The sequence below is a fragment of the Crocodylus siamensis genome, chromosome 11 (assembly GCF_052110815.1).
Source record: "Crocodylus siamensis isolate JL-2025a chromosome 11, ASM5211081v1, whole genome shotgun sequence".
Classification (NCBI taxonomy): Eukaryota; Metazoa; Chordata; order Crocodylia; family Crocodylidae; genus Crocodylus; species Crocodylus siamensis.
In genome coordinates, this window is record NC_143405.1 from 48,633,997 (window position 1) to 48,648,196 (window position 14,200).

A 14,200-nucleotide genomic window follows, 5' to 3' on the forward strand; every position below is an offset into this window, starting at 1 on the left:
CTTTGCCTTGCTTTTGGATTTGGGGGTGATTCAGGACTCGAGGTCTCTGCTTCAGTGACTCTCCTGCCTCTGCAGACTTCATGTCTCCTGTTCTGCAGTACAACCCCCCCATTCCCCTCCATACCTGTTAATTTAGTAACAGGACTCTCCAGGGGAGCCGAGCCTCAGCTGCAGCAGGAGCCATTGGGCTGCTGGACTTTCCCCCGTTTCCGTCTGTGAGGACAGGTGGACGGGAGGAGTGGAGCTTTCTCTGTGCTTGCTGCAGCTGCTGTGGGGACTGTAGGAAAACCTGATTCCAGCGGGTTCTCAAGTGCCTGTACTCCAGGCCTTCCTAATTTACCCCCCGCCACAGCCGCTGCTCTTCCGAAGTGCCCCAGAATCCTTGCATCAGCTGCAAAGACACTTCAAGGAGATGGACTGGTTCCTGTTGCATCTCTGGGCCTTTGAGCTGGCTGCGAGGGGCTGAGCAAATCTGCTCCGGCCCAGGCAGGCTCGTGACTCCTCTGGAAAACTACTGGCAACCTCGTGTCTGGCCTCAGGCTGAGAACTGCCAGGGTAATTGAATCCACAGGGTGGGAGGACAGTGCCGAGGAGGACTCGAGAGATGGGGAGTGAGGGCAGGGGCCGTTCTCTCCAGGAGCCAGATCAGCAATTAGCCCTGAACTGCCAGAAAGTCTGGAGAGCAATTTCCAGCAAAGGCTGGCCTAGCAGGGGGTGATAGAGGTCAGGAATGAGGGGCACGGGCAGTGGGCTGTGTGTAGCAGAGGGAGCTGGGGATGGACGTAGCTGTAGGCTAGGAAGGAGGGGCATCAGTTAGAGCCATGTGTAGGGCGAGCCTGGGGCTGGTGGTGGTTGGTTGGAAGCCAGGCCAGGAGCAAAGGCCAGTTTTTCATGTTGTCCCTTCAGTCCTGCCTTAAAGACTGTTGTGTGCAACTAATCACTGCAGCCTGTAGGCAGATGGGATGGGCAGTCCGGTGGGGTAGGAATGGGCACTGCTGCAAGCTAGGCTGTCAGCCTGTTGCTTCCCTGTGCTGAATCCCAGGCAGCAGGGTGGAGGCTGGAGTTTGGCCCCAGCTGCCCAGGTTCTCCCACAGGCCCCCTGCCCCGGGAGGCTTTTTGTGGTCTCCCTTGGTGTCCTGGCTGGGTGGGGGTCGCTCACAGAGGCAGCGTGTCTGTGTACATCCCCTGGCCTTGTCTCACGGCCCCTGATGGTCACCTGTCTTCTGGGCACTGTGAGGCTGGTGAATCCCAGCTTGAGATAAGCAGACCTGGTGCTAGGCTGCTGTGTGCAAACTGCCTGTGATGCCATAAAATTCCCCGCAAGGAGCAGTCTCTGGGGAAGGGATGCAGAGCCCCTTGGTATCCTCTGTCTAATCTGAGGCCAGCTTCCTTGCTCTTGCTTTCAGTGTCTCATCACCTGCTCAGGCGAAGGGGATCTTTTGCCCCTCGGAGGAATGAGTCTGTGGTGGCAGAGGTGGGCACGTATCATTTCCTCACTTTGTTATTGCTCTAAATCAACAGCTCAGCCCCTCTTCCCCACTCCCCGCAAGCTGTGCATCGTGGTTTATGCAGCGTGTCAATGTATTGACAAACAACTCATCTCTCACTCTTGTTCTCCGCTCTTCTCCGACAGCCTCTGCAGATCGACGACAATTTCTGCGGCCAGGATTTTAACCAACCGCTGGGGGGGACGATCACCATTGAGGGGACGCCGCTTTTCGTGGATAAGGAGGACGGCATGACCTCAGTGGCGGCGTATGACTATCGTGGGCACACAGTGGTCTTTGCTGGCACTCGGAGTGGGAGGATCAAAAAGGTAGGCAACCTTCTGGCCTGGTTGTGGGTGAGGAGGCCAGCTAGCTTTTTGATGACTTGGAGGCAAGATTTGGGGCCTGTGCTGTGCTCTGGGGTGGGGATAGCATGTTCTTGGTACAAAATGGCAGTGTGGGTAAAGGGCCATATCCCTTTGCTCCTGTCGGCCATCCATATTTATTAAAGCATTTCTTTGTGGGAGGGTTGTAACTTATGAAAGTGGCTGCCCTGAGGTATCCTTCCTTTGCTCAGTGAGAGCTGGAGTCATGCTGTTGGCCTGTGCTTGTTGTGTTCATCTATACCCTGTGAGCCTCGATTCTGGGATAGCTTTGCCATTGCCCCGAGGGGTGCTGTGCTGTGTTTGCACAGATGAGTCCATGCCCGTGGCGCTTGGTTGCTCTCTGCCATCTTGTCTGGTGGTAGCATGGGCTTGAACAGGTTGGCATTTCTTGGGTCAGATGAAACTCTTGTTGTCTTGTTTGGAGCTCTAATTCGGTGTCTAACTTAAATGCTGAATTTGGACCAAAGGACTTGAATAAGAGGAACTGGAGAAAGAAAGGCCCAAAATAACTTGAGGCAATTGCTGGTCTTTCACAATTCATCACCTTTGGACTAGGATGAAACTCAGAGCAGGAGTTTTCCCTTCACCCTCGCAGCTGTGGTGCTCCCAAGCTTGGCTGAGACGTTTCTTTTTCAAGTCGTGTGTGGTGGCGTCCGCTTAGTCAGTGTCCATTGCTAAGGCAGTCCCTTTACTTTCCCTGCCTTCAGACCTGGGCTTCAGCCCACCTGTTACATGTTGCCCTTGTGTGGGGAGAGCGTGGAGACAGATTCTCTTGCTCCATGCGTGGGACATGAAGGATAAGCTCCCATGGCAGGGCAGCTCTCTGGGGGGCAGGGGGTGGGAGGGAAATGCATCATGTTCCTCTTTGTCTGCCCCAGGCCTTCTGCAGACAGTGTGGGGGAGCTTGCATCGCCCACTACACAAAGGCTGCTTGTCGGTGGCAATTTAGCAAATCACTGCGTGCCTCTCTGCATCTCCACAGGGCATGGATTTCCTGTTATCATAACATTGTTCCTATAATGACAGTTGGATGTATAAACACAGCCTGCACTAATGGCATCCCCAGTCAGGCCAAGCTGTATTTCAGGTCCTGGTACAATCCTGCTGGTGGCAGAAGGGACCGGGCCCTGTTGGACTGTCCAGGCCTAGGGCTTGCTCTTCCATAGGCTGGGGATGTGGCTGTTTGGCTCTGCCCAGTACTTAGCCCAGGAATAGCCTGATCTGCACTCCTTTGGCCTTGCTTGCATTGGCTGAGAGACCCTACTTTCCAAACTGACATGCTGTTGTGCAGCTGCCACCATGGCTCCCTGGGAATGTGATCACAGTGGGGGGCTGGGAGCACAGCATTCCCCAGCAGGGCTATTCATATTGCTGTGGAAAGCCGGTAGCCAGGAGTCTGGGTGAGACTCTGCTATTGTTTAGAGAGCCCTGTTAATTGGAGGATGACCTAAAAGGGGGCTTCCTCTGCCCAGCCCTGTGTCTAGCCAGGGTGGCGGACAGGATCTTTGCAGGCTAGGAAGGGTGTTGGATCAGGAGCAGATAAGGAAGACCAGGCTTTGATCTCCAGGGTTTTGCCATTCAAATAGGAGCCAGGTGCTCCTCTGTCCTCCCTACCCCACCATGGCTTCTGGTGGCGAGTCAGGATCACCCACTTGTATTTGTGGGGACACAGATGCACCATTTCTGCCCAATGAGTCAATGATAGAGCTGGGAGCAGAGCTTTGGGGTATTCCCTTGCTGTAGTCCTTTCTCTGCTGCTGGGCAATGGGTTGAGCTTGCCCTGCATGTGTCTCCCCCGTGTCCCCATGTCTGCAATGTGCTTTTTCACTCTAGTATGTATGGCTTGAGCCCCCTGGCCCTGGAGGTAGGAGGCTGCTTGCAGAGGTGCTGATTTCTGGTTCACTGGGTCAGGAATGCAGCGACTGGCCCCAGGCCAGTGCAAGACCGGATGAGAGTGTGGTTAAGTCATTACAGTGGTGTTGGACTGTGCGGGGCTGGGGCTGGCGCCGGCGGAGGGTGAATGCTAGGGGTGTGAAGGGGGGACTTGGATGGAGCTGCTCACATGGCCCTTGGCTTCATTGCAGGGAGCTGAATGGCCTTACAGGCATCTGCTTCGCATGGTGTCTTGAACACAGCCTGTGCTGAGCTCAGCAAGAGCAGCCCCTGCAACTCCCTGTCTTCTGCTGTCTGCCAAAGCCTAGCACCAGATCCAGCCCTCAGGGGTGTGATCCACTGTGGGTGGGTGGCAGGGTGGATGTTGGGGAAGAGGGGAGTGTGTTGGGAGAAGCTGGGGGAGGGTTGGTTGGTTGGCTGGTTGGTTATCTCCTCTCCCTGTCTGGTATCTGCTGTGTCTGGGAAGCATCAGGTGGCAGTGCCTTCCCCCAGCTGGAAGGCAGGACCAGGCAGCCTTTTGTGCCTTCGTTCCTGGGATCCCAGGCTCCCTTCCCCATCCTCACATGCGTGCTTCTCTCAGGTACAGACAGGGGAACAGCCTATGCTCCTGGTTTGGAGCCATGGTTTGCCGGCAGCGGAGGAGGAGGGGAAGAGAATAGGGCTTTGAGCCTACTAGGCTGAATTCAATGGGGACAGCAGCCTGGGCTCCACCTCAATTAATGTTTGCTTCCACCCAAGGAAATGCAGCTCATGGTCTAGCTCTGTGGTTTTCCAGGCTTTTCTTGAGGAAGTATGAAAGAAAAGTCCCCACAGGCCTCTTTGCACTGGGTCAGCCTCTTAGAGGGAGAAACTGAGGCCACATAGGACCGGAGACATGAAGTGAGTTGGTGCTCAATCTGATCATAGCATCCAGGAGTCTGTGCTGGCTGTTCCCTGCTCTAACTACTTTGCCTCACTCCTCTCTGAAGATGCCCTCTGTCGTGAGACTTCCTTCCCCTCCATTTGCCCCTCCATCTCCCTTTCTCCTCAGGTTTCCATCCTCCCTGGCATTATCTCCCCCATCAGAGGAGTCAGCAGCCCCTGGCTTGGAGCAGCCGGCAAGAGCACAGTTTGTCTGGGCCAGGCTCCTGGGATACTGCCTGCGTGGGGGTTTGGGCCTCCTCCAGGAAGCCAGGGAGCTGACAGAGGCAACTTGTCCTCCCTTCCTGATCGATAAGGGCTCTGAAGTGACTCCTGTCGCCTTTCCAGCAGCCGCTCCTGCTCCGGCGTTCAGACTGCAGGTTTTAAATAGGCCTGTGCCAGTGTGCATGGTGGGGAGGGCATGTGGGTGGAGGGCACATGAAGCCACTGAGACAGCACTACACACACGGGTATTTATTTATCCCTTGAACCTGCTGGTTGCTTTTCAGCTGCCAAATTTCTTTCCCTCCTTTTCTGCCTCTTTATCTAACCCATCCCCTTCCCTTGCTCCCTGCCCTTCCCATGATCCTGTGATGGTAGCTAGAGAGGAGAGGGGCCTGGGCAGCAGCCCAAGAGCATCTGGGTAATGAGAGGCACAAGGCTGGGCAGGAGTTGTGCCTTGGGTTAGCCTGGAGATGATTGTCCTGGCAGCCTGCCTTGTGTTCATGTAGAGACTGCCCATGTTTGAGTGTGCTGCACTGTGTCCATGGATGGTTTTCCAGGGGGCCAGCATAAGGGAGCCCACCTGTGTCCAGAGGGTGGGATGGGCTCTGGTTTTCAAGCGCTTAAGAGAACAAGTTGAGTTAGTGAGAGGCAAAGTGATGAATCCGTGCAGTTTGCAGGGGGCAGGTGTCCTCATCTTAGCCCCTTTGTGCCAGCTTCTTGAAGAGAACAAGGCCTGGGTTTCCCTTCTGCCGTGCAGAGTGGTGTGGGAAGTGTTTGTGCCTGGCTCTCTAGGCTCCATCACCATCAAGCTGGGTACCGGTCTGGGCTCTTCCAATAGGAAGAGCCCCCTGTCTTCCACTGGTCCCTGGCAGTAGGGAAGTGTTTGCTCTGGCAGAGGGTTGGTCAACATGTGAAAGGGCCAGGACAGCAAAGTGGAAGAGGAAGAATCTGTATGTCCTTCTGAGGGGGCTGAGATCCATCCTTGCGATGGGCCCAGCTCTCTTAACTGGCATCGCTTCTGCTCATGGCTGTTTGGCCACATCCCTGCTGCCGCTTAACGTGGCTGCCATGAGAAATGGCAACTGTGCAGGAAAAGGCAGCCTCTTCCAGATCATCCCATGGAGGCCCTTGGATCATTATGGGTGGCCATTATTATATTCTTGCACTTTTCTTGAAGGTGGGTTGTAATGACCATTGGCCCGTGGGGATCAGGGCTTCCTGTGCTGGAGCTGCACAGAGGTGGATGCAGTCCTGTCCAGACAGGTTCACCTCTGACACGGAGGAAGCCTTTAGTGGGGAGTCTGGGGCTGGGTGTTCATGAGGACTTGTGTATCTACAGCTAAGGGGCTGCTGTACTTTTGTGGGAGGGATATTGTTCCTTGAGAGAAGTTGTAATAGCAGAGAGCTCACAAAGAGGGCATGGGCGGCTGCTAGGCTGGCATACTGCTCTGGCCAGGTACAGATGGATTAGTGCTGCTGGAGGGGGGGGTGTTGTGGAGGGGGGAGGGATGGCCTGCGTCCCCTGTCCCCTGTGGTAACCTTGCAGCATCAGGGTGGTATGGAGAGCTCTGTTCCTTCTAGCAGGGCCCGTCTGGCTGGGCCTGGAGGGTGGGGAAAGTGCTGCCTCAGCAGTTACCTGATCTTCCTGGGGAGCCCTGTGCAACCAGACCCTGGCTCTGGCTGTCTCTGCTGCTGCGGCAAAAAGAGAATTGCTTCCCCTGCTTTTCTCCCTTCCTCCTGGATCTGGAGGCTCAAGGACTCTGCTCTCTGGGTGCTGGGGGCATGCTGTCCTCCGGAGGTGGAGGTGTGACAAAAGGATGCGGTATGGCTATCGCCTCTACTGGCAAGACCCTGAGGAAGCTCCTGTGAGAAGTCACTGGTCCCTATCTCTGCAGAGCGCAGGGATGGGTGGGGTGGAGGGAGCCTGGGGTAAGCGTGGTTCAGTTTTGCTCGGAGCCTGTACTCTTTGGAGCTCTGGATCTAGTGCTGCTTCCAGGATGGGCCCCAGGTCTGTTGAGGGATCGCCCCACTTGGCCCTTGCATGGGAGTGAACATATCTTGGGTGGGGGGAGGTCTAGGAGCTGCACAGGAAACGGCATTTCTGCCCTCAGTGCTGTCCTGTGGGGAGGTAGCGGGTGTGTGCCCTGGGCCTGGCTCTGGTTTGCATTGCTTCCTGGCATGATGCTGAGTTCAACACAGGTGGGGAGGCAAGGTCTTGTGGCTCAGATGTAGTGAAGACCACAAGGTAGCACTGAGTGGCCCTTGCAGCTGGGGTGCAGGTCGGTTTGGGAGCTTGGTAGTAGCTCCCGCCCTCCCCCCCTTCACCTGCCTGCCTCATGCCAACAGTCCTAACTCCCTCGCTCGCTGGTGACAAACTCAATGAGCTGCTTCCCTGTGCCTCTGGCAAACACCTTTCTTTGCACTGTGGCAGCTAATCTCCCTCCCCTCTCAGGTGTCTCCTCCTCCCAAGGTGCCCCATATTCCTGCCTGGGGGTGGCAGCAGCATCTGCAGCCCCCTGAGGAAGGCAGTGCCCAGGCTAGGCTGTGTCCCCACCCCCTGCCTGGCATTTTTCTCCTCTGGTGCGTCAAGGACATGGACCCCAGCCCTACTGCATGAGCGTGGGGGCTTGACTGGAGGCCCCTCACAGGCCCATGCAGCCCTCATTGCCCTGTAGAAGCTGCAGTACCACTTGCCTGCCCAGCAGCAGATGCTATCTGCTTTCCTGGCTGGGGCTGGATGAGTGTGGGGGGAGACCCTGGCTGGGTCACGACTGTCCCACCCCATTGCTGCCTGAGGGGTGTCTCAGATGGGTGGGGGGCAGCTGCTCCTACCCCACGATGCCCCCTGCCTCCTAGAGCTCCCTTGGCACAGACATGCTGTCTGTGACACTGCTGCTTCTGCCCTGCTCCCACCAGTACCAGTTTGTGCTGCTGCCTTTGCCTTCATCTCCCAGCCACTTTTCTTCTAAAGGGCCAGGTGGATTGCTGCTGGAGGCAGGAAGCTGATGCGAGTGGGCTACAGCACAATGTGGCGGCAGCTGCTGGGAGTGGAGCAGAGGTGAATGCTTTTCCTTCCACGAGATGGCTTAGACCCTGCAATAACACACAGGAATATGCGTCCTCATGACTCCAGGTGTCTGGACTCCCCAAATGCTGGGAAAAGCCCTGGCTTTGCAAGACTGCTGCTCCCTGAGCTGCCCTGAGCTCCCCACCAGGCGGATGCTGGGTTAAAGGGGTCTCTGATTTCACCGTCTGAAACTGGGGCGAGGTCAAGGGGGAGCCGGGGCAGCCCAACACTCGGCCCAGCCGCTCCTTGCACACAGATCCTTCCTTTGTCCTAGGGAGGCCAAGCGGCCTGCGGCGGCTCTCTAGGCAGCCCACAAACAGTTGCCTCTCAGAGCCTGGGTGCTGGGCAGCACCTGTTGCTGGCACAGCTGTAGCCTCTCCCCTGACCTGCACTTCCCCATCCTGTCTCTGCTCCCCAGCTTCCCCTTGCCCCTCGCCCTCCGTCCTGACCCTGCACAGGCAGGAGGATTGTCCCGTCAGGCTTGTCATCGTCCCCTCTTGCTGCTGAGCAGCCTGTGGCCTCCCGGGCACAGGGACCTGCTTGAACAGCACGAGGCCCCAGGGCTGGTGGGGTGGGCAGTGTATGGGTCTGTGAATCCATGAGGAGTGTAATGCTTGGGTTGACTTGTGTCCCAGGGCTCTCGGGACTGGCTAGAGCAGGAGTGAGGGGCGCTAGCAGTGCTGTGGGGGCGGGAGATTGTAGCCCTTTTCCCCAACCCCTGGAACTGCAGGGGACTGTGGGTCAGGGACTGGAAGGGGTGAGGGGCTGCAAGTTGGGATCGAGGTGTATTGGCAGAGCTGTGCAGCGGTGAGATCTGGGAGGCTTTTGCTGCTGCGTGAGGGCAGACAGCACCACTGGTCCCTGCCCTCCCAGTGGCCCAAGCCCTGCCCCATTCTCCATCACGGTGCGGCTGTGGGCTGTCTGGGGAAGTTTTGTCACTGCTAGGATGAGTGATGGCATGATGGCGAGTGATGCTGCCAGGCTGGGATTGAGGCAGTTCCCTCTGCTGTTCTCTAGTGTGTCCATAGCTTTTCCTCTGTGGTTTGGGGATTGTCACAGGCAGGGGGATCACCCAGCACTGCCTCTTCTGTCTTTTCCAGAATAAACAGGTCTATCCCCAGCGATCGAGATGGGTCTCCTAGTTGGTGGCTTCTGCCAGGGAAGCGCCAAGCCTGCCTTCCTGCGACAGGCAGTTATGGTTCCCCTGGGCTGCCTTGTACATTGAGCATCTCGCATGCAAGAAGCTCCACGTGCAGTTGCTACGTCCTGGGTGCACATGTGCACCTGCCGTTGCCGGCTTGCTCTCTGCGTACCAGGTGCACCCAGGCAGTTCCAGGCCTGCTTAAAGCGAGCTGGGGAAAACCGTGCCAGGCCCTGCCTACATGGGCTGTGTGCAGGCCACAGATTGCAAGCCAGATCTGCCCTCTCGTTTGCCATGGCTGTTCAGATCCAGGTGGAGCATTGCACGGTGGGAGCGGAAGTCCCTGTGGCCCCAGTGTCCCTCTTAGGAACAGAGCCCGCCATCTGCTCTGTGCAGCGCAGATCAGACACTGCCACGGGGTCTGTGCCGGGCATCTGGCCTGGTCCTGGTGTCTGACCCAGCTTTGGTTGGCACAGGATTGTTTGTGGGTCATGGACTCAGCCGTGCCATGTGGGCAGCCAGCTGGCCTCCAGCTCACAATAGGCCTCAGGCCACTGGAGGCCCATGCAATATTGATGGAGGCGAGGAGAGCGGGTGCCCTGCTGCCTTTTTGCCTCCGGCTTGGGGCTTTAACAAGCCAGCCTGTCACTCAGCTGAGGGGGATTAAGCTGCACTCACCTTTTGGAAGAGGATTAGCTAGGATCCAAGGGGCTTTGGAGTCTTAGCTTGCGTCTTTCAAGATAGGCATTTGTGGGCTTCTTGGGGGATGCAGGGATGAGGCGAATGAGAGGGAGCGACGGGGTCCTGTCAGGGCTGGGTCCTGCCCCATTGTGGACAGTCAGACCACGGTTTAACCCTGTAGTGGGAGTGTGATCAGGGCCAAACCGTGGTGTACGAGTGGCTGGGTGGTGCCCATAGGAGTTTTCATGCTGTTGCTGGTGCCTTGGGCAGACGTGGGAGGTGGTAATTGTGGGCAGAGGGAGCTTTCCTTCCACCCTCAGGCACATGGTGCTTCTTTCCTTCCTCTACGAATGGGTTTTGAGAATATAGCAGGCATTGCCTGGCCAAAGACTGAGGCAAAGGGTGATGACTTATCCCATCCACCAGGCCCAAGGCTCAAGTCCTGCTGAGAACTCTGCCCTCTGCCCCGGGGTGCTAGAAAACAGGTGGCACCGGGCTTCCTACTGGGCCACGGTGCCACAGGCTTTGTCCAGGCAGCCCTTGGGTGGCTCTGGGAAATGTGGAGGCTTTACCTGCCTGCCACAGAGCAGAGCGGTTCTTCCCTCACTGAGTGACCTGCCCCTGCTCTGTCTTTGTGACTGCCTGTGCCAGCCCACCTGCTGTGTGGGGATTTTTGCTGCTGCTGGGATGAGTCGTGCGGTGCTGACTTCTCTGGGATGACCCCAGATTTTAGGGCTCTGTTCCTGGGGATGCCCTGGAATGGGACTTTCCTCATAGGTGTGACAGAATGGTTCACATGGACTGCAGGTGTCTTCCCAATCAGGGTGGCCTTGGCACCAGCTGTGGTCATTCTCAAGGCTGCTGTTAGCCACTGATAGTCTTTTGGGCTCCCGGAAAAGTGGTTGGTTGTGTTAGACCTTTGTATGGTGCTCTCTCGCTTCCTGGCTGCTGTGTGGGGTGGTGGCTTCACTGTCCTGTTCCTTCCTTCCTGTCTTATCCCGCGGAGGTGTTGTTTGATCTACCTTGCCCCTACCATCTATATGCTCCTAGCCAGCAGTTGCCAAGGTAGCTGGTGATATTGGTGCCCAGCTTAACACACGAGCTTTGTTCTTAAAAAGCGCTGGGCACTTGCCCTCTGAAAACCAGGTGGGCTCTTCACACTGGGCACCAAGGCCTCCATCCCTGGTACAGTGACCATCATTCATGTGTTAAGTTCTGGTTGCCTGCAGGGAGCTGAGAAGCGGCAGTGACAGTGGCCAGAGCTTTGTGAGGAGTGGCTGCAGCTGCCTCAGCAAAGGTCTGGGCAGTAATAAAACTCTGATGTTGTCCTGCTTGGGAGGACAACAGTGGGGTACCAGGCCTGGGATAGGGATGTGGGTTGTGGGGGGAAGGAAGTCTGTCTCCAATCCTGAATCACAAAGCTTTTAATTCCTTCAAATGTGGATGTAACAGATGTCACCGGTTTGAGTCTCCAGCCTTGCTGTTCCCCAGGGGCAGCTTTCACCCCGTTGGTGATGATGATGAGGTATGGAGAGGCATTTTCCAAGCCACCCTCAGAAATGTGTCACTTGGGAATGAAAGATGGAAAGACCTGGGGAGTGGAGGGGGGTGATCTCCATTTGCTCCCTTCCAGCCCTGGCTGCAGGTACCTAGTTCGCTGCATTTAATAGGCTAGCAACACAGTCCAGTCCTGGAGGGGTTAATTCATGTGCTTGAGGTCTGCTGAGGCAGGCCCTGTCCTGGGACCAGCTGGCTTGGGGGCAGTGGCTTTGGAGGTGTCAGAGTGGCTTTTGCTGTGGCCTGTTTCTTTGTCTGCATCGGCCTGTCAGTTGCTGTTTTAATCCCTATGACCCTGTTCCCTCCGTGCGGACAGACGTGGGAGGGAGCGACTCTGCTGGAGTCAGCTCCCCCCAGCTCGTGCTCTCCCCATCTTGTTTATTCTCTCCCACGGACTGTCAGCCCAGGCTGGCCCCACCTCTGCTTTCTTTGGCTCTTCTTCCTTTAAGAATAATCGCAATAAAATAAATAACCTCTCCAGGCAAAGTGGGTCATCGTGACCCCACACACACTCGCATGCGCAGGGAAATAAGGCTCCATGTTTGCTGTACTGCTGACTAGCTAAGAGCTGCTGTTGTGGAGGGGCAGAGGTGGTGGTGGTCACAGTGGCTGATGACCCATTAAGGATCCAGATGTGGCTGAACTGCCCCAGTGTCCCTAGTCACCCTCTTGGGAGGTTAGGACAAGCTATGTACCTCTAAAAACTCTAGCTGTGGGTTCTTCCAGGTACCTCCTACTACCTGTCTTGCCCTAGATAACACAAGATCTCCAGGCCCCTTCACTGGTGTGATGAGCTTGGCAGGTTCTCAGAGAGGCTGGGGTGAGAGGCTGGCAGAGATGGGAGGAAGCACCTTTGGTCAGGGGCCTTGCAGGCATTTCTCTGTCTCCTGCTGGATTCCAGACTGCTGAGATGGGACATGAAGCAGCACGTTTCCCCCTCCCCCACTTGTTGCAGGGGCCGTGCTTCCTCCCAGGAGCCGTCCTTTCCCTGCAATGCAAAAGAAAACGTTTCCAAGCAGGTTGGGAAAGGGCCCACAGGTCTGTCACTGGCATGGTATCTGTCCATCGTGTACTGGCACCCTGGCCAGCACCAGCTTCGCGACTGGGAGGTGGCAGCAGCAGCTCCCGGGATAGAATCCCTGCGGGGCTGGCATAGCGAGCGGGCACTCAGCAGGGCCGACCCTCTTTCACACGCACACGCTCTCGCCGGAGTCTTTTGCTTCACACACCCACACACTTCTCCATGCCACTTGGCAAACAGTAGTCCCCAGAAGCCATATGGGATTGGGCCCCTGTCAGTGAAGGCCCCCAAAGGTGCTGTGTGCTCCAGTAGGCTTTCTGCTTGTAGTCCCAGTTGCTGTGTTTCTCAGCCGCTGGCAGAAGCCGGGCCCCAAAGAGATGCTGGGAGGCTGGGGCCTTCTGCTTTTGGCAGGGCAGACAGTGCTGGCTGTACACTGCCAGGACTGCTGAATCTATCTGACCTACCAGAGCACCCGCCTGTGTTACAGACCCCACTGTGCCCTGGATGCACATGGACACAGGGGTGGGTGTAGTGGGTCTCTCACAGCTCTGAAGGTTTGCACCCTCTGGCATATGGTAGAATCCCTTCCTAATGGGTAAGACTTGGCAGAGGTCATAAGGCCTGGCGCTGTCTTGGAAGGCCCTGGGCAGGGCACCACGCTGCAAGGATGGTCTCCTCATGGGCTCACCCAGCAAGTCCAAGGCCTCGTTCCTGCCCCCGACTAGGACCTTTTGCAACCCTTGGCGCTTAATGTGAAGGCAGCTTAAGTTGTCCCCAGCTGGACAAGTTGTCCCTTTGTCCCAGCCGGTGGAATTTGGCCCTGGCTCCGGTCTCTGTCAGCGAAGTCTGAGCTCCCCTTGTGAGTCAGCTTTCCTGTGCCTGTCGTGCCAACGCAGCCTTTGCAAAGGTGGGGAGAGGAATGCCTTTACAGATGGTGCTGGCCAGGAGCTGCAGTGGAGGGCTCTGTTGTGGTGGGGTGGGTACCGGGTTGGTGATTTGAGGGGAAAGAAGAGGACATGACCTGGCCTTGCCTGCTGTGCCCCTGCCTTACCAGCTTGAGAGCAGGGGCAGGTGGTTCAGTCCTGGGTCTCCCATTCTTGGTTCTAGAGTAGATAGATTCGTAGATGTCCCTGCCCCCTTGAATGTCCTCTGCTGTCCTCCCCCACTCTCCCCGATTGTCACCTTCTTGCCACTCTGATCCTTGTGGGGCATCACCTGTCAGCCCTGCAGAAGACTCTGGCCTCAGAGAATCCAGGTATCCCAGGGGGCAGGTGCTGGGCTCTCGATACAATGGGGACATCAGGGACTGCACTGGAAAGTTACTGGGTGCCCACAGGGAGGAGCAGGCAGTACAGGGGTTGAACGACTGGCATTGCTGGCACTTGCTAGCGCCCCACTCCTCAGCTGCTTGGCCAGACCCAGGTGGGCCAAGGAGCCCCCTGCTCTTCCCAACCCTGCCCTTCGGTCAGGAGCTGCCCTGCTCGCCACAAGCTGACTTACTTCCAGGACAGGCTACAGCCAAACCCGCCCTTGCCTCTGGGCTGCCCGTGTCCCGTGGCACATGCTGCTTGGGTGCAGGGCTGCTCTGAATCGGGCATCTCCTAGGTCTGTCATGTAGCCGGAGCCTCCCGGTGGATCAGGCCGCTCACAGGGAGCCGTGGGCTATGCCAGCTGTCTGTGCACACAAGGGCCTTTTGTTCTCACGCTGCCTCTCCCCTGCTCACTCCCTCTCTCTCTCTTGCTGTCTGTGTCCCGTTCTCCCTTGGGACCCCCTCCTCCCCCTGCCAAATATAAAGCTCTTCCCTTGGATTTCTCCTGGGGCTGGGGAGGGGAATAACCACC

General features: G+C 56.9%; 1 protein-coding gene across 6 annotated transcripts in view; it reads left to right on the top strand.

Moving 5' to 3' along the window:
* The window catches only part of PLXNA1 (plexin A1), a 233,419-nt gene that overhangs the window by 45,676 nt on the left and 173,543 nt on the right, over positions 1-14,200 (top strand). For all 6 annotated transcript variants that reach the window (XM_090022932.1, XM_090022938.1, XM_090022936.1 and 3 more), the window contains exon 3: positions 1,634-1,816. In XM_090022932.1, coding sequence (XP_089879058.1) covers positions 1,634-1,816 — 183 coding nt within the window. The remainder of the gene's footprint in view (positions 1-1,633; positions 1,817-14,200) is intronic.